Raw genomic sequence first — 18795 nt, 5'->3', positions numbered from 1 at the left:
ACACACAGGCAAAGCTTTCGACATTTGTGCCATCTATTCCATTAGGGATAGCAGGAGTCTAAAGTAAAGAGGAATTATTACATTTAATATTAAACAAAAAAAGTTTCAGTTAAAAGTTAATTACTTAAAAGGCTTGTTGTTATTTGTCCCAAATTCCAAGAGGGAAGGGTATTTTAGTAATTTGTTAGTGTAATTACTTACTGTATTTTAGAAAGATCTGAGGCATTACCGCCGTCAGATATTAGACACACTTCTCAAGTTTTGCCTCAGCCTTTCCCAAGCACTGCTCATTGCCTCAGACTCCAGGCTGACAGCACATACCTCCCTTACATGAGTCACAGGTGAACACAGCTGCTTGACCTGCATCCTTGGGGGACAGCATTAAGCTCCTCAAGCGTTACAGCAGCATAAAGCTAAGCTGGAACTTTTCCAAAAGCACAACTGGTACTAGACCAGACACCAGGCTGTGGATTTTTACAGATCCTCCCTCCTCAAGAAGGGTCCAAAAGTTTTTTGTTTGTTTGTTTGTTTGTTTTTGGAAGTTTACAGAAAGCTCACTGGGAAAAGAGAAGATTTTTTCATTCCAAAGGAACTTTAGATTTTAAGCATGTAGTCAGAGTTAGGGGAAGGAGGGACTTTACCGATAAGGGTTACTAGTCTTTCACTCCTTGAAAAACAAATCTATGCTACTTCTAACCTCAGCTCCAAACCAAAGCCAACATCTCTGGGCACGAGCTCATTTTAAAGCCATTAGATTGGCAAGCTGAAAGCACCTTATTCCACACAACTTTTGCTTCCAGACATATTTGGGAAGAAATGGTCCAATTAACTTGTACCTGAATAAAGAAGAATAAGATCATGTTTATCTGGTTCCTTGATTACTTGTCCAATAGTCCAGAAATTTGGACTGCATTTCTGGCCATAAAAAGTAACTGTCAACCTAATCAGTACTAGCATGACAGGCGAACATTACATAGCAAGAAACAACTCACACTACAGCAGTAGGCAAAATCCTTCATCATTGTTCTATTGATCTCAGTGGAGCTATGACTGTTTACATCAACTCAAGATTGGCCCCCAGAAGTTTTGGAATCCCTTTTAGTATCTTTCTTGTTTCCTTTTATAAACAAGATTCTCTAGCATCTGTTTCAACTCGAGATCTAGGCAGTACAAATCCTCCCATCAAGCCAATATTTTAGCAGCCTAGACTTCAGTGGGCACAAAATCCAGAAACTCTGCACTAAAACCTGGGACAGAGCTGGGTTCTCGTTTGAGGTGTGGAAGGCCGGGAATCACAGCCCATCCTTGGTCAAGTTCAGTTTTAAAGTTCTGCCTATGAGTATTTGGTTTTGTAGCACGAACCTTGAGTAAGTTTGAGCTTACCCTTTGATGCTCAGTTTCCAGAGTGAGCCAGCAGCTCTAAGTCATTCTCCACAGCCTGATACTCTCCCTTCCTCACGGGTGAAAGCCACTCTTGCACCGAATTGGAAATCTGTTATAGCAGCAGCTCTGCCATGCTCTTGTTCTCCTGGATAGCAAAGATCTCGCTAGTATAGAAGGAGATTAATATTAGGCCATTGCCTCATGGTCCATGGAGAAAGAAACAGGTTTTGATGTGTATTGTATAAAGTTCTCTTGCTTTTGGATACAGTATCAAGAGGGTCAATCGGGCTCTCCTATTTATCCTCTCATAATAGAGCAAGGAGACATCCAGTGAATTGAAAGCAAAACATTTAAAACAGAAAGATAGTTCAAGATGTTAAGATCAACGCAGCCAGGACTGAACTCTGACCCAGCTGCTAAACGGAAGACTATACTAACTGCACAAGAAATGTCTTGTAGATCAATTGAAACAGAAAAAGGAAAAAGACTCACTTCCACAGAACCCTGGGACTTCTGACCATTTTAAGTTGTGAAAGCACGTGGCGCTGGGTAATACTCCAGAGATTCCCATGTAACTTTGGCGGCAAATAGATCTTTCCTTGGTTCTGACAGAACAATAGTTCTGATTAATGTACAGTGGTGCAGCAAATCTGAACAGTGGTGGAGTAATCCAACTACCTAACAATAAAGAAAAACATGTGAGAACTGAAAGCTTTAGCTGTAAGCCTAGGCATGAAAATTCACTTCCTCCCTCTAGTCTGCCAGAATCCAGATTTGGTGACCTTCAAGATATGGCACAAAACTCACCTCGTGTCCTCAGGTCACCTCAGGGGAATGAGGAAGAACAGGAGGAAGTGATGGTGAAATGTTTGTCTTGGAATGGTGTTACATAATACGGTCTTTTTATTTTCTTTTTCTTACCTTGCTCAAGTACCGTGTTACTGGATGCCTTATAAGAACCTGAATAGAATAAAATGAACTAAAGTTGGTATTTTTAACATCCGCCCAGTTTTGATAGGGGAAAAAAAAAAAAAAAAAAAAAAACCACAAATACATCAAAGAAGATTACATCTAACCAAAGTACATTATAGGATTTCTAAAAAACAAAATTAGTTTTCTAGCAGTTAAACAACTACCACCAAATCACACTTTTGTTTATTCGTGTTCAACTATTGGGGGAATGTTACTGTGTATTTATAGAGCGAGTTTTGCAGCATGTGTACGATATCAGCTCTACAGGCTTCAGTGAAGCTATGACAATTTATACTAGCTAAGAATCTGTTCCAAAGCAAATACCTTCTCTTAAAAACTGTTCTAACCTCCGTCAGTGCACTTCCAGACCTTATATTATTCTGAACCCATTTATCAGTATATTACTGACCTCAGACAGCACCTGTTAAACCCCTCCTGTATTCTTCACCCATCATCTTATGTTCACAAAGCCATACATTTAGTAAACTACCTGCACTGTAAGACGTGCTTGGGAGTAAGGGGCAGATAGATAACCAAGTTCGCTCCCAAAATTTCACAGCAGGGTTACCACTAACATTTTCAAAAATTATACAAGTTAGATCATGGAAATAATGAATGAAAATGTAGTGTACAGTGTGAAATTGTGGAAACTACATCTTTAAACAAACCCAAGTTCTTCCAACTCACTTATTTCTTTTTAATAGGACATGTGCAGTTGTGTCTATAGCAAAAGGAGGGATAAAAAACCATTCAAAGTGTCACATCGTTCTTTTATGAACAGCCCCTCACTGACAGTTTCCTAAATATCAGTGCATATTAAGATAAAACATTGTTAAGGTCTTTAAAAGTTGGTCATGCAACTTATACTTAAGTTATTTTGTGCCTAGCAATAGTAGTTTTACCTGGTGCAAAAAAGTAGCAGAGGAAGACACTAAACACACATTAGTCACCTTTGCATTCAGGAGCAGGTCCACTCCAGATTCCACTTGTTTTATCTTTTGTTGTACAATGAATGGAGGCAGCTCCAGTAAGCCGGAACCCACGGTCACAGCTGTAAGTTACTGATGAGTTATAAGCAAAATTTTCTACACCCCTGCCATCGTATGTCCCATTGGCAATGTAAGGAGGGGAAGAACAAGTAATCACTGTAGGAAAAGAGAAGGTCATGAATAGGAATGTTTGAGTGTTGTTGTAGCTGTGTTAGTCTCGGGATATGAGAGAGACGAGATGGGTGAGGTAATATTGAGAGCCCTGTGTAGCTTGAAAGCTTATCTTTCACCAACAGAAGTTGGTCCTAAAGAGATGATCTCACCAACCTGGTCTCATTAATATTAATAAAAGTTTCAGTTAAGAGTGCAAACATTTACGTAAGAAAAAGTTTATCTAAGAGCCCTAAAAGAAGAAAAATATTTAGCCATTTGAAAATCTAGTTAGTATTGTATTTTAACCAAATTTGAGAGAGTTTCCTCCCTCCGATTCAGAAGTCTTCCTTCTTTCAAGCTTTACTCCACCCTCTTCTAAATGTTATCATGCAAACTGGCGCTAGTCCCCATGACATAGGACCCTGGCAAACTCTCTCACCAGAGCACATCCATTCCCAAACATTACTCATAGGAAAGGAGGGTTTCATGACCTTGGGGAACAGTGATAAGGTTTTCAAGTATTCCCAGTAGGAAAATTAAAACATTTCTCATAGCAACAGCATGGCCGACAGCCCCGCCACATAAGTATCCAAAACAGGAGAGAGGCAAATGAACTGTGAGAGGTTTTAGAGAGTGAGTTCTACTCCAAAGAAACCTCAGATTTAGGCGTATAGTGAAGGTTGGATTAGTCTTACCTTGGCAAGTTGGAAGTTCACTCCATTCAACTTCATCTCCCTTAAGCCTACATTGAATGAAAGGCCGCCCAATCAATTTGTACCTAAATAGCGCACACACACACACACACACACACACACACACACAAGAAAAAAAGAGTATCAAGTTTCTGACCTAGTGCTTTGATTGCTTGTGTAACTGTTTGGCAATTTGGAATATGGATTCTTTCAGTTTACAAGTGGTGACTTATGACCTGGATGAAGCCTTATTATGGGTTGAGTTAAAACCTCGTTGAGATTGATGGGTGTCAATGTACCCTTCCATTAATAAAAAGAACGAGGAGTACTTGTGGCACCTTAGAGACTAAAACTTATTTGGGCATAAGCTTTTGTGGGCTAAAACCCAATAAATTTGTTAGTTTAAGGTGCCACCAGTATTCCTCGTTCTTTTTGCTGATACAGACTAACACGGCTACCATTCTGAAACCTTCCATTAATATAATTGTGAGAAGTCCATCACAATGCCCCCCCTAAAAACAGAAATAATGTGAACCCACTCAGGAGTTTTGCACTGTGTGGGTGGAAGGATTTTTGCTGAGAGGTGGTTTTTTTTGGGGTGCCGGGGTCACAAGGCAAAACAGAACCAGGGAGACTGATACAACCTGAACAAAGCCAAGCAGAAGCTTGTAAGCATGGTGTGACCCTGAAAGAAAGGCTGTGGGTCAAGGGTGCTGGATGAAAAGAAGCTTGGGCATGTAAGCTTAAAAAAAAACAAAAAAACACACCTTACTCCTTTGCCTTTGGTTTCTCCTGCATTTGGAGAAGCGTGACTTTCTACATTCCTTGCAAATAAGCAAGGCTACAAAGAAAATACCCGATTCCATCAGCAATTTCCACTCCCAACTGAAACATCACCAGGGCCCTGAACTTTGACTAGCCACTTGGTCAAAAAGGGGCAAACACACACTGAATAAGATCATTCCTGCTGTGAAAGTACCAGCATGACCAAGGCACACGGAGTAGTAAAAGGCAATTTAAACAAGCAAATAGGTGGATACAACACGCTCTCTGGAAGCTTAACCGGTCTATACCGAATCAGACACTTGGGAACAGTCATTAATCCTGTGCGCAGCAAAACGGTGGGTTCTCTCCCCTCTAACTCGCACATTGTAGCGATCCTTACTTCTTCCATTGCTAGAGAAGGCAGAAAGAGTCCCTAAGCCAGTCCCAGTTACTCAGTGTGATGAATCCCCAAAGGACTAGTAATGTTAGATACTGTCAGACTGTTCAGAGTGCTTTCACACGTGAAAGGGTTTAGACTTGCTTGCTACAAGCCGACAACTACTGTTGCGGTCCCATCCTGTGGAAGCGTTCTGAATGGAACAACCTGGCATTCTACACCTTTGATAACTGCCTTGTTATCCGGGGTAGTCAAGAATTAAAAATACTGTCCACTCTGACCATACGCTTCACTCTGAAAGTCAATGGTTCAGCCCAAGCATCTCTAGGCCACCACAGGGGAAGGCAAGAGAGGCAGTTTGCCCCAGGCCCCCCCTTTAAGAGGGCCCCCAAACTGAGGGATGTTGCAAGCTCAGCACACCAGGTTGCAATGCAATGACAGAGGGGCAACAGGGCCAAACCTGAGCAGTGCTGCAACCTCATGTGCCAGGTCTCAACGCCCAGAGCTGGTCCCAGCCTGACTGGACAGGAGCCACTGCCGTGGGCTCACTCCCTCCTCATCCCCCACCCCAGCAGTAATCTATTTTTGGAAGGGTGGGAAACCTCAGTTCCAGATTTTGCCCCAGGCCTTCCAACGTCTGTGCAGGCCTGGCTACCCCTCCTCTGTCAGCAGCATTTCATTTCCAAGATTGTGTCACCTTTAAAAGATGCTTGCATAGAAATTAGTGAATAGGGTATGCAGCCACACAGCGTTCCCTTCTAACGAAGTGGGTATTCACCCACGAAAGCTTATGCTCCAATACTTCCGTTAGTCTATAAGGTGCCACAGGACTCTGTCACTTTTTACAGATCCAGACTAACACGGCTACCCCTCTGATACTATCCTTCCCTACCGTCTTTCCTCTAGCACTGCGGGATAAGGCAACATCTGTACTACAGAGACTATACAAACATAGCTATGCCTGCAGAACACTACAGCGTACATGCAGCCGACAACATTTTTTTCTGTCGCTGTAGAAACACCACCTCCCAGAGGGACAGTCCTAGGTTGACTGACACATTCTTCTATGGATCTAGCTGCATTTACACCAGGGGTTATGTCAGCATAGCTATGGTGCTCAGGGGTGTGGATTTTACACACCCTGAGTGCCATACCTACGTCAACCTATATTAAGCAGAGACCAGGCCTAACCATGTGTGTTTGGAGTTAGGGGGTGTTAAGGTTTTAATAGGAAAGAGACAAAGAACAGTTTTTGGTACAGAGCTGTTTTTCATTTCGCAACTAAAGATCTTTTCCAGTTCTCTAAACCCTGATTAAAACCATGCATGCAAAAATTGAACCAAGTTACAGATTGATGGAAAGCATGGTTCATAGAAGTGCTTTGTAGCTGCAAAGGCAACTGACAGACCAATTGTACTGGGGTAGTTTTTTCAAATAGACACTTGAACCCCCACACCTTCTATGCAGTACTTCCTTAAAAAAAAAATATTATATATATATATATATATATATATATATATATATATATATATACACACATATACACACACACACACACACACACACACATACATACACACACACAGTCATTTTATGCTCACCTATTTGTCTAGACACCTACCATAATTTGGACCTACTTTCTATTGTGTGTAAAAGCTTAAAAATATTTGTGCCAAGTTTAGTTTGTGATAGAAGTTATACTTAGGCCAGAATCACACCCAGGGCGCATGCTACAAAATTTAGCGCATCCGAGAAATATTTCAACCAGGAAGTGTTCTTCCCACCAGAAGCCAAGCCACTGAGACTCCACCTCACCACCTACAGGATAACTCCACCTGACAACATTTGCATTCCATGTGGAAAGATTTAAGTTCAAGCCCAGCTGCATGTGAACTGGGACATACTGGGCCTGATTTTATACTTGTTATAGACTCTGTGGCACTACATAACCCATCTGGACAGGATCTGGTGTTCACTGAACTATACTAGGTGCAAAAAGTAAAGGCACCACAGCAAATCCCTATTCTCCCTCCTCTACACACAGCTGGGACTTCTTCCCATTTCAACTTCATCATTAAAATGGGGAGGGTGGAGTCAGAATCCATACTACCAAACTGTTTGAAAGCTCTACTTCCAAATGAGAACCCACCCCAACGCTGCAGTTGATAGCACTACCCCCAAGTATGGTTTTGAAGTTAGACCATGCATTATTTTGCAGTTAGCCAGCAATTGTACACCAAAGTTCTGTGAATTAACTACCAGAGGCACCTTGACACTCACCCATCTTCACAGAGGAAGTCTACTTTTGCACCATACAGAAATTCTGTTATACGAACAGCTCTGCCATGGAGTAGTTCTCCTGGATGACCACATGATTTCCCTAATAGAGACCAAGGCTAGGATTAGCATTAATTTGTGTTGTCATGATGGAAACAGAAGAGCTAACAACAACATACTTAGGAAGGCTATAGCTGCATGCCCACTCAGACCACTTTATATAGTAAGCATCACACCAAACCAGATCACAGGGTCTTTTAGTCCAGTACCATCCCTCTGACAGTGGCTCTGAACACACGAGTAAGACCCACATGGGGCTCAACCATACCAGTGGCAACTGAAGGTGCTCCACCCCTGGCAGGCTGTACCCTGCACAGGTGTCCAGACCAAAAGAGGTAATTATGCAATAAAATGCCCACTGGAGCCAGGGGCAGAGAGCGGGAAGGACAGTTTTGTCAAAACCCCAGTTAATGGTTGACTTGTGTCCCGAAGGTAAAAGACCCTGATGTCTTTTTATCCTTATTTATGCATGTTAAGTGTACAGCCTTTTTTTTTTTTTAATCCCACAGAATTCTTCGATTCAGTATTTAGTGGCAGTAAGTGCCACAAGTTACCAAGCATTGTGGAAAAAATACTCCATCCATGTCATCCATTTTAATGAAGACAGACAAGAAACCTCCCATAATCCTCAGGAAAGTTCAATGGCAGAAAGTCCTCCTCCCCCCTACAACAAGTAATTTACCAGGGTTATTCTAGTTGAAATGTACTGCATTAGAAATTTACTTTCCATATGAAATTCAAAGCAGACATACTGTATTCATACAGCCAGTGCTATCCTGGTACTTGATCTTCTCCAGTCAGTTTTAAGAACAGCTAAATATTCCATGGAAATACAGCTATTACAATTTATCCTAAGAGAAAACCTGGCTAACAGCCCTTCAAACTAAATATCAATTAAGCTAGCAAACTGGGAGCCAGCTGCCTGGTGGTCCTAATTGTGAAAGATGTTTTCAGATCAAGTGAGACCGAAAAGTAACAAAAAAAAGATACTCACTTCTACAAAACTCAGGGGCTTCTGACCATGTTAAGTTTTCAAGACAAGTATGAACAAGAAGCATTTCCGTGATGTTTTCATACCCTGGGCGACAAGTATATCTCACAGTGACCCCAACAGGATGGTAATTCTTGCTCTCATCTTCCTTACTTAAGGCAGCAAACTTTAACCTTGTTGGGGCACCACAGCTACCTAGCAGTAGAGACAGACATTAGATCTTAAAGGTTTGGCTATGAAGACAGGTATAAAAACAGTCTGTTGTAACAATACACCAAAACTCAGTGTTTAGAAAACAAATTACTCCCTTAGCAGTATTTAGGGAGGTTACTAACAATCACATTTGGATGCCCTTTGTTAAAATAGACCCCATGCTGAATGGGCCCCCAATAGAAAACTTATTGTTTTCTAATTTTTGAAAATTGGTATTCCATTGGTAAGTATAACGCTTAATTAACTGGAATATTTGATTAACCGGTACCCCCCATTCCCCCAACATGCTGGATAGCAAAGCTTTTACTGTATTATAAATCCAGGAAATTCAGGAGTTAAGGTTACTTTTACCATCTCCCCAAAAACATGTTTAAGTATGGAAATGCAGAGTTAGGCCACCCAAATAACCCTAGTAGTGATGCCAAGAAATAAGCATACAACTAGGATTCCTGTATTTCAGTGTTCATATTCCCAGACTAGATGAAAGACATTAAACTTCATGTAAATTTTTTCCCCTTCCCTTTGGGTATCATTACAGGGCAGAGCTAATTTTGACTATACCTACCATACTACATAGGAAAGGTCTTATCTTTTCATAAGTGAAAGGCAGCCCAAGAAACTTTATTCCCGAGAAATAAAATACTTACGACCACAAAACTCATTGATGTTTGACCACTGTGAGTTTGAAAGGCACACTACAGTGTCTGACTTTCCAGGGATTTTAACAAAGCCATCACGGCACCTGTATGTAACTTGTGTGTCAACAGGGAAGCCCTCTATCCGATCCATATCAGAGGGGATAGCATGATTCAGCTTTGGCAGGGGCCCACAGTCACCTGTGGACAAAACAAAGGCCCATTTTAACAGAACATATTTATTCTAGTCGCTTTGCACACCAGAAGGATCCTGAAGCCACCAGATGTGAGAAGAGGGAGCTGCGACAGACCAGGTGAGCCCACCAGGGAGGTTACTCCGATTTCCCAGACCCAGACAACCCCACCCACCTCGGGGGGTTAAACTGGGAGCTGAAGACGTGGCCGGCAGCAATAGCCACACAGCTGGGTAACACAAGATACATAAATCAGGGCCAACCCTCGCATGCATTTCCCCCATGGCGGGAACCCCGCAGACCGAGGGAACCCCGGGGGCAGGCGGCAGTCCCCGGGCTGAGTGCACCGGGGAAGGGGCTCAGGGGGACCCAGCGCACAGAGCAGGCAGAGAGGCTCCCCTTTGCCTGGAAGGGACCCCCCCGCAGCGACATGAGGGGCAAAAGCGCAGCCCCAGACCCGGTCCCAGGTAGCCCCTAGCTTATGCTCTGGGCCCCCCATACACCGGGACTGTCCGTAGCCCGCCGGCCCCGGGGAGCCCCGCCCTGCACGGCGCACGGAGGTGCTTGGCCGAGCCGCAAACTCACTGCGAGTCCCGGGCAGCAGCAGCGCTAGGAGCCCCAGGGCCAGCGCGGGGCCGGGGAGCCCCGGGGACATGGCGGGGGCGGGCAGGGAGCTCCGAACCGCAGCCTGCGCCGGGCTCGGCACAAGTGAGAAAGGCGGCGAGTCGGGGCTTGACCAGCGCCTGAATTGTTGGAGGAAGGGGCGGGGCCTGAATAGCGTTGAGGCTGGTTGGAGGCGGGGTTAGGAGCGAAGGGGCGGGGCCTGAATGGCGCTGAGAATGGTTGGAGGCGGGGTCAGGAGAGAAGGGGCGGGGCTGGCTGAGGCTGAATCCAGTTGGTTACAGCAAACACAGACAGGAGGTTGATCTTAATGTCACCGTTAACACACGCAGCAAAGGAACTGAAATACCAAAACACACACCCTTGGGCTTTATTTTCAAAAGAGCTCAGCACAATGAATATCATTGTGAAGACTTGAACATCTGTCCTCACTTTGCAGATTTTTTTTTCCATTGGAGCAATCAAACATTTGGCAGAGAGACGAGAAAACAAAGCTTTATGTAATGTGTGTGTTACAGGCTCAGAAACTGGATTGTCTAATTTAGCAGGGGACAGGGATGGGCAATAAACGTTCATGTTTTGACGCTGTGTTTCCTTTGGCAAAAGTGCAAATTGGCAAAAGAAACTGAGAGCACTGCAGCTGCGGCCACAGACGTGCAAGCTTGGGAGGGGCTAGACAGTTCAATACAATCTCTTTTTACAACATGGGAAGGAGGTGTAGTTATAGGCCACCTTGCATGTGGTGATAGACTAGCAAGATTGTTGCCGGCACAGAAGCCCGAGGACAGCAACAGTGGGGTTCGTTGCCCGGTGTGCTTCGCGCCAATAAACATACCGGGGTGGAGAAACAATCAAAGTTTATTTGAGATCTCAAAGTGGTGCAAGGAGACAGGCAAGTCTCAAATCAAGCACACCAGCAAAAAACAGTTTCTCTCTTCTTTATACATTTTACAACTAAGCCCCCCCTCTCCCCCCCTCTCTACCCCCCCCCATCACCCCCACCACCACCCCCTCCCCTCTCTACCGAAGGCATGTTTATACATTTAAGCCGTTAAATCATTCTAGGGCTATAAATCTAGCTTGTTAGTAACATTCCTCTAAACAGTTATTTGGTTCTGTTTACCCTTAGTTTATTACCCCTTCTCCAGCTAGAAACATGCAACCCTCATCATTATTGCTTGGTACCTGGTATGAGCAAGGTCGTAATTGGTAACTGGCTGTTTACACATTCCAATTTCTGTCCTTGGCTTTTGAGGCCGATTAGAGTTAAACATGGAAGGACAGAGTTTAAACATGGAAGAACTTTGGTTCATATAGGCCTAATGACGTCAACAATTCCCTCCTTTGAGAATACTCAACAAGCTTTTGGCTGAGTTTTCTCATATTCTGTAGACAAGATACGATTGAGTGCCATGGAGCTGGGGTGCTCAATGAGAGGGTATGCTGGGATTTCTGGGGAACGGGGGGCACAAAGCTTACGGAGGAGCAATTTAAAACAAGCAATCAGGAGAAGGGTGACTAGGCACAGTACCACACCTGTGAGGAGGAGACGCACAAGGCTATTTCCCAGTCCTCCTAGGTTGGGCAACCAACTCCAAAGGGAATCAAAAACTGTGGGTTCCCTTTCCTGAGCCTTCCACTGCTCAAAAGCCTGTTCGGCTGACAGGACGTGCTTGTTAATGTCCTGTAAGTTTTCTGGGACATAAGTACAACATTCACTCCCAATAAGGACACACACCCCGCCCTGGGAGGCTAAAACATAATCTAAGGCCTGTCTGTTTTGCAGGGACAGCAACCGGAGCTAGTAAAGCTCTGAGTTAAGGCTTTTCTCTATGGCCAAGGTCTCATTGGCATACTTGGTGAGAAACACAGAGAGCCTATGATAAAATTGAGCCAGTCGTCCCACCCCATAGGATGGGAGAAAGATCATACCCAATCTGTCTCCTTCTGTAATGGGCTCTGGGGTGGCATACAAAAATCTATGCTGCCTAGGGCGGCCAGGGGGCAGTTTAGGGAGGACACGAAGGGGAGGGGCAAGATATCCTAGATAGCAGCTTCCATACCACCGATGCAGTAGCCACTTATAGGCAGAGGTACCGCAAATATAAAAGGAGTGGCCATTCCCTACCAAGCCATTATAACCGCTACTCCACCTATTTACTTGTCTGTCATTAAACGATCCGAACCGGGCGGTAGAGTCGGATTTGCCGTTAACATAGACAGGGATGGAAGCGTCACTGTCAGGGGATAAATAATACTGACAGGTGCTATTCCCAGCAAACCAGGTGTGATTGCTGGACTTAAACTGTCGATAGCACACCAAACCAGGGGCCACTGGCCGCAACCTAATAGGGGAAGGGAAATACGTTGAGTTGGCCTGCGGCTTCCAGGGGTCGTCACTTAACGCATACTGGGACTCAATGGTACAGTTCTGTGACAAGGGGGTACCCGAGGCATTTTTCCCCCTACTGAACCATCCCCAACAGTTATCTGACCAATTCTGGGGAACTACCCTCCAGGGTAACCCTGCAGCGGGATTTGGGAGCACACCCAGCAGTTAGAGAGGTTAAACTCTTGGGCAAAGCAAACCTTCAGGGACTCATATGTGTTTGTCTCTAAGTTAGTAGGGATTCCTTTCCATCCCGCATGTGCCTGGGGGGAAACGGGAGTTAACAAGAGGAGTGTCCCTATGGCAAAGAGCACCACTGTGGCAGACCCTGGACCTGAACTCATATTGGGCAGGTGACCCTAGGGCCTAACAATCACAATTCCCCCAAATACCCACAAAATAACAATTACCAATAGCAAGCAGATTAAAAACAACAGGGACCAGGCCACCAGGTTAGGCCGGCCCTGTGAAAATAAACACAACCAACGCTCAGAGGTCTCGCGGGGAGTGCACTGTGACTGTCCAGAGAGATCACAGGGCATTCCCAGCAGACACTATTGTCATCTGAATAACAGCTTAAGTCCCAGATCGTCGCTGGCAGTCTTCTCTGCATACCGAATGGTCCACCGTTCAGGAGCAGGCACTGCTTTCAGACGAGAGTGATGAATCCAGTTCTTGTGTCCCTCAACCTTTGCTGCTGTATGGGAGACCAGCAGGATGGTGTGGGGTCCCTTCCACTTCTCTTGGAGAGGCTCGTCCTTCCAAGTCCGAACGAGTACGGCATCGCCTGGCTGCAAGGAGTGGATCGGGGCATCCAGCGGGAGAGGCTGCAAATCTTTGGTATACCTGTGGAGAAAACAAAGAACAGCAGACAGAGAGCACATGTACTGAGATAAGAAGCCACACCCCATTTCCCACTCCCCTGCCAGAACCGGTGTACCATTCATAGGCCATGCCCTTCCAAACATAATCTCGAAGGGACTGAGCCCTAACCTGCCCTTAGGGAGAGCGCGAATGCGGAGCAAAACAAGGGGCAAAGCATCAGGCCACTTAAGGGAAGCCTCTTGGCAAACCTTTGAGAGGTGCCGCTTAAGAGTCTGATTTGTACGCTCCACTACCCCACTGGCCTGCGGTCGCCATGGCGTGTGAAGCTTCCAGGGGATCTGTAGGGCATCCGATATCTTTTGAACGACTTGGGATGTGAAGTGTGTTCCGTTGTCAGATTCCATCCACTGGGGAAGCAATCTGAGCCTTACTCTGTGCCACTCGATATCCTCGGAGTCCAACAAAGTTCAGGAGGCTCACAGTGGCTTTAAGGCAAGAGGTTAGACCCACAGCAGCAATTAACAAGTCATCCACATATTGCAGGAGGAGGACTTTGTCCTCGTTGTCCCACTCCTCCAAGTCTCTAGCCAGAGCCTGGCTGAAAAGGGTGGGGGAATTTTTAAATCCCTGGGCCAGCACTGTCCAGCAAAGCTGCTTTCTAACCCTCCTTTTGTCCTCCCACTCGGAGGAGAAAATCTCCTGAGACTGGGGGTCAACCGGAATCGTGAAGAAAGCATCCTTTAAATCCAGGACTGAAAAATGGGTGTACTGCCCCCCTATAGAGGCCAACAATGTATACGGATTTGGAACAAGGGGGTGTAGAGTCTTAACCCGCTCATTAACTGCCCTCAGGTCCTGGACCAGCCGGTATGTGCCATTGGGCTTTTGTACAGGCAAGATGGGAGTGTTCCAAGCTGACTGGCATTCTCGAAGTACCCCGCACTTTAGGAACTGGTCTATAGTCTCCTGCAGTCCCTCTCTGGCTTCCCTTTTGATCGGATACTGCTCGATTCGCACTGGACCTTTTCCTGGCAAGAGCTGAACAGTAATAGGAGTATGATGGGCTGCCTTTCCTGGGATCCCTGATGCCCATACCAGAGGAAAAACCCGCTTCTCCCACTGACTCCACTCTGGGGCTTGCATAGCTGAGGGCTCAATTGCAAGGGTCATTATCCAGGCATTCTCTGGGGGTAAGGTGAGGCTTATTTCATCGTGAGTGAAATGCAGGGTGGCACCTAAGCAACAAAGCAGATCCCGTCCTAATAGTGGCGTTGGACAATCGGGGAGGTAAACCAGTCTGTGAGATAGAGTTCTGTTCCCCAAAGCACATTCCGCTGGGGCATATACTGGGCACTTAGTTCCTTTCCCTGTGGCTCCCACCACAGTGAGGGAATCTGCCACAGGCAGCTGAAGGGGTTGGTTTACAACAGTTCGTGCAGCTCCAGAGTCTATTAAAAAGTCTATGTCCGAATCTCCCACCCGCATTTTTACTCGGGGTTCCAGGGGCAGGATAGTCCGTCTCCCCTGACACCCCTATTCTTGATCCTCTGCTGCCATCATAGGGGTACCTTCCCTTTCGGGGCACTCATTTTTCCAATGTCCCTCCTTTCGGCATATGGCACACTGGTTGCGACCCAGACGCCTTTCCTGTAAGCCAGGGCGCCCACGCCCACGTCCTCTCATTCCCCGGCCCCTTCCACCTTCCTGAAATCTTCCCCTGCCACCAGCCTGTACTGCTGCAACCATCATTTTCACTTGCCTCTTTTCCTTTTCTCCCTCCCTAAGGCTGTAAGCCCTGTTTGCAGTTTCCAGAATCTGTGCCATTGTCATGCCCATCAAATCCTCCTTTTTCTGCAGTTTCCTTTTAATATCAGGGGCATCACGGCTGGTAAAGATACCCTTTATAATTGCCTCAGTTGCCTGATCATCGGGATTGGCATTAGTAGTTTGCCTGATGGTATCCCGAATACGCTGCAGAAAAGCAACCGGACTCTCTTTTGGCTCCTGTACTAGCTCATACGGCTTAGCCCAATTGTTATGTCGGACAGCTGAGTGTCGGAGACCATGTAATAGGAGCTCCTTGTATACAAGGGTGAAATCCGCCGGCACATTGGGATTCCACCGGGGGTCTGCTGTAGGGACCTGGACTGCAGCAACAGGGACATTTGCTGCGTTTGCCTCATGTCTAAGCTGTGCCTCCTCCCGTGCCTTAGACACAACCTGATTACGCTCCACCTCAGACAGCAGGGTCCGCATAAGGATATGACAGTCATCCCAATCAGGCTTATGGCTAACCAGACACCCTTCAAAGACCGAGATAAACTTGCTTGGATTCGTAGAGAATTCCCCTGCCTGTGCCTTAAAGGCTGCTAGGTCCACTGGGTTAAACGGCACATGGGTATAAACCTGCATTGTAGTGGCTGGGCGATTTTCTGTTCCAGTACGGGCTATCCGAGTCTCAATAATCAATGGATAGAATCCCACCGAGGGGGCAATCTCTGTGACCTGAGGCACCCTGTCTTTATATGGTGGGGGTGTTGGAGCCGAAGGGGACACCGACTCTGCCATCACAACCGGGGGAGGGTTCTGGGGACTAACAGTAGTTACTACCGAACCTGTCGGAGTCAAATTACACCTTTGCAAAAGATCTGACCTATCTCTTAACAACATAAACAACTGTGCATACATATGTTCATTCCATTTACCCTTACGCTGACAAAACAAAAGCAATTGAAGGATCGTATTATAATTAAGTGATCCCTCCGGTGGCCACCTTTCCTGGTCCTCTAGCTGATATTGAGGCCAGTCTACTGTACAGAATCTTTTCAGTTTACTTTTAATCAATGGATCCGATCCAAACACTTTCCAGTTCACCAGAATGCATTCTAAGGGCGTACACCTTGCCCTGCCTGCAGTACTCTGCCCCTGCCCCATACTCTAGGGAGACACTGGGTGTCCCCAAGTCAAAACAGGTAAAGTCCCCACTGGACTGTTCCTACCTTATCCAAGGGTCCGGTTCTGCACCGTCGCCCGCAGCTGCTTCTCCACTAATCGAGCGCGTTGCACCGTTGTACCCTCCGGGGTCGACCAAACCACGTCTCCGCCGAGGCCCCCGATGAAGTCACCGGTGCGCGCTGGGCGTCGGTCATCGCCGCAGTCCGTCGACCTCTGAGAGGGGTCCGGGCAAGGCTAAATTTCAGCCTCGAGCCCACCCAGGGACGCCAAGACTGTTGCCGGCACAGAAGCCCGAGGACAGCAACAGCGGGGTTCGTTGCCCGGTGTGCTTCGCGCCAATAAACATACTGGGGTGGAGAAACAATCAAAGTTTATTTGAGATCTCAAAGTGGTGCAAGGAGACAGGCAAGTCTCAAATCAAGCACACCAGCAAAAAACAGTTTCTCTCTTCTTTATACATTTTACAACTAAGCCCCCACCCCTCTCTACCACCCCCCCCATCACCCCCATCCCCTCTCTACCAAAGGCATGTTTATACATTTAAGCCGTTAAATCATTCTAGGGCTATAAATCTAGCTTGTTAGTAACATTCCTCTAAACAGTTATTTGGTTCTGTTTACCGTTAGTTTATTACCCCTTCTCCAGCTAGAAACATGCAACCCTCATCATTATTGCTTGGTACCTGGTATGAGCAAGGTCGTAATTGGTATCTGGCTGTTTACACATTCCAATTTCTGTCCTTGGCTTTTGAGGCCGATTAGAGTTAAACATGGAAGGACAGAGTTTAAACATGGAAGAACTTTGGTTCATATAGGCCTAATGACGTCAACAAGCTCATGGGCAGTCTTTTTAAGGTGAGGGAAACACAGGCTTAGCAGAGGTGTGCGCTTACCCTGAGCACCTAGCGCAGTAGTTTTCAATCTTTTTTTCATTTGCAGACCCCTAACAAATTTCAAATTATGCTGCGGACCCCTTTGAAAATTTCGAATGGAGGTGCGGACGCCTTTGGAAATCTATTGTCTGTATATATAGTTGAATTCTGATGACTTAGTTTTCAGTCTGTCTTTTGCGGACCCTTTAGACATTGTCCGGAGCCCCAGGAGTACATGAACCACAGGTTGAAAACCACTGACCTAGAGGCAGCATGCCTGCTGCTGGCCTCCATAAGCATGAGGGGCCTAATTCATCCCTGTGCTTTATACAACTTTTGTGCCTCAGCTATTCTGGGTTTGACTGCACATGGTTCAGCTCCAACATGGGTCAGAGCAGCCCCCTGGCTTGTCTGCCCGCCTATGGGTGCAAGAAATGGTTTCAGAAACCGTGAATAAGTATTTAGTGCAGTAGCACTTCAGCCACACATCCATAGCCTTGGAAATATTCCTAATGCACATGCTGTGTTGGAAGTTTCTGCAGGAACAGTAGTGTGGGAAGTAGAGCTGTCAGATCCCAGGAATATATGGCTGAGAAGCGCAGGGATGAATTGGGGCTATTGATTCCAGTATCTCTGGTATGCTTCCGCAAGGGTTACAGTTCACCATACAGCAACATGCTTACACAACAAAACCCATAGCTGGCGATCCCAGCAGTGGCCAAGGACTGAATGGGCTATGGGGCTGGAACTCCATTTCACCCCTAAAGGTAGTCCCTACAGGTCTGGTTTGTGACACATTGGCAGAGAGCAGCATGGGGGCAGGGGGAGTGTACAGTGCTGCTACCCGTGCTGTATTGGTGCTGAGGATAAATGAAGCACTTCACTCTCCAGAGTTGTCTGTGCACATTTCAACAGCGAGGAACAGATCGCCCACTTCACGTTCCTCTCCATCTCTTCTGCTCCAGCCTGCTTCCTAGCCTTGACCCAATGGCCAGTGGTGTAGCCAGGTTCTAAGAGGAGGGGGAGCAAACATAAAAAAGCGCCTTCCTTGGCTCCTCCTCTGGTCACGCCCCCCTTGGCTCCTCCTCCGGCCACTCCGTGCCTTGGCTGGCTCCTCCGGGCCACCGCCCCTCCCCCGCCATGGCTCCTCCGGCCGTGCCACCCCCGCGCCCCCCCCCCGCTCCTCCGGCCGCGCCTGCCACCCCACCATGGCTGCCAGCTGCGCTGCGGACCGCCAGCCTGCGCCTCCCCCTCGCTCCTCTGGTCGCGGCTGCGCCCCCCCCCCCCCCTCGCTCCTCGGGTCACCATGCTGCACCCCCCGCGCTCCTCTGGCCGTGCCCACTGCCCCTCCATTGGCTGCCGCCGGCCGCGCTGCGGGCCGCCATGCTGCGCCCCCCCTTGCTTCTCCGGCTG

General features: G+C 46.7%; 1 protein-coding gene across 1 annotated transcript; it reads right to left on the bottom strand.

The window, feature by feature from the left end:
* Positions 1-451: 451 nt before the first annotated feature.
* LOC135877070 (complement decay-accelerating factor-like) lies at positions 452-10376 on the bottom strand. The gene is made up of 9 exons (XM_065402423.1): positions 10307-10376; positions 9540-9728; positions 8683-8874; positions 7632-7731; positions 4193-4275; positions 3306-3500; positions 2305-2343; positions 1876-2061; positions 452-1547 (listed from the first exon to the last, which is right to left on the bottom strand). The coding sequence occupies exons 1-9, from the start codon at positions 10374-10376 to the stop codon at positions 1456-1458; spliced, it is 1146 nt and encodes a 381-aa protein (XP_065258495.1). The 3' UTR covers positions 452-1455.
* Positions 10377-18795: the final 8419 nt, after the last annotated feature.

This window comes from Emys orbicularis, chromosome 4 (genome assembly GCF_028017835.1).
Source record: "Emys orbicularis isolate rEmyOrb1 chromosome 4, rEmyOrb1.hap1, whole genome shotgun sequence".
NCBI lineage: Eukaryota > Metazoa > Chordata > Testudines > Emydidae > Emys > Emys orbicularis.
The sequence above is the reverse complement of the archived record's forward strand: the minus strand, read 5'-3'. Positions and strand labels throughout refer to the sequence as shown.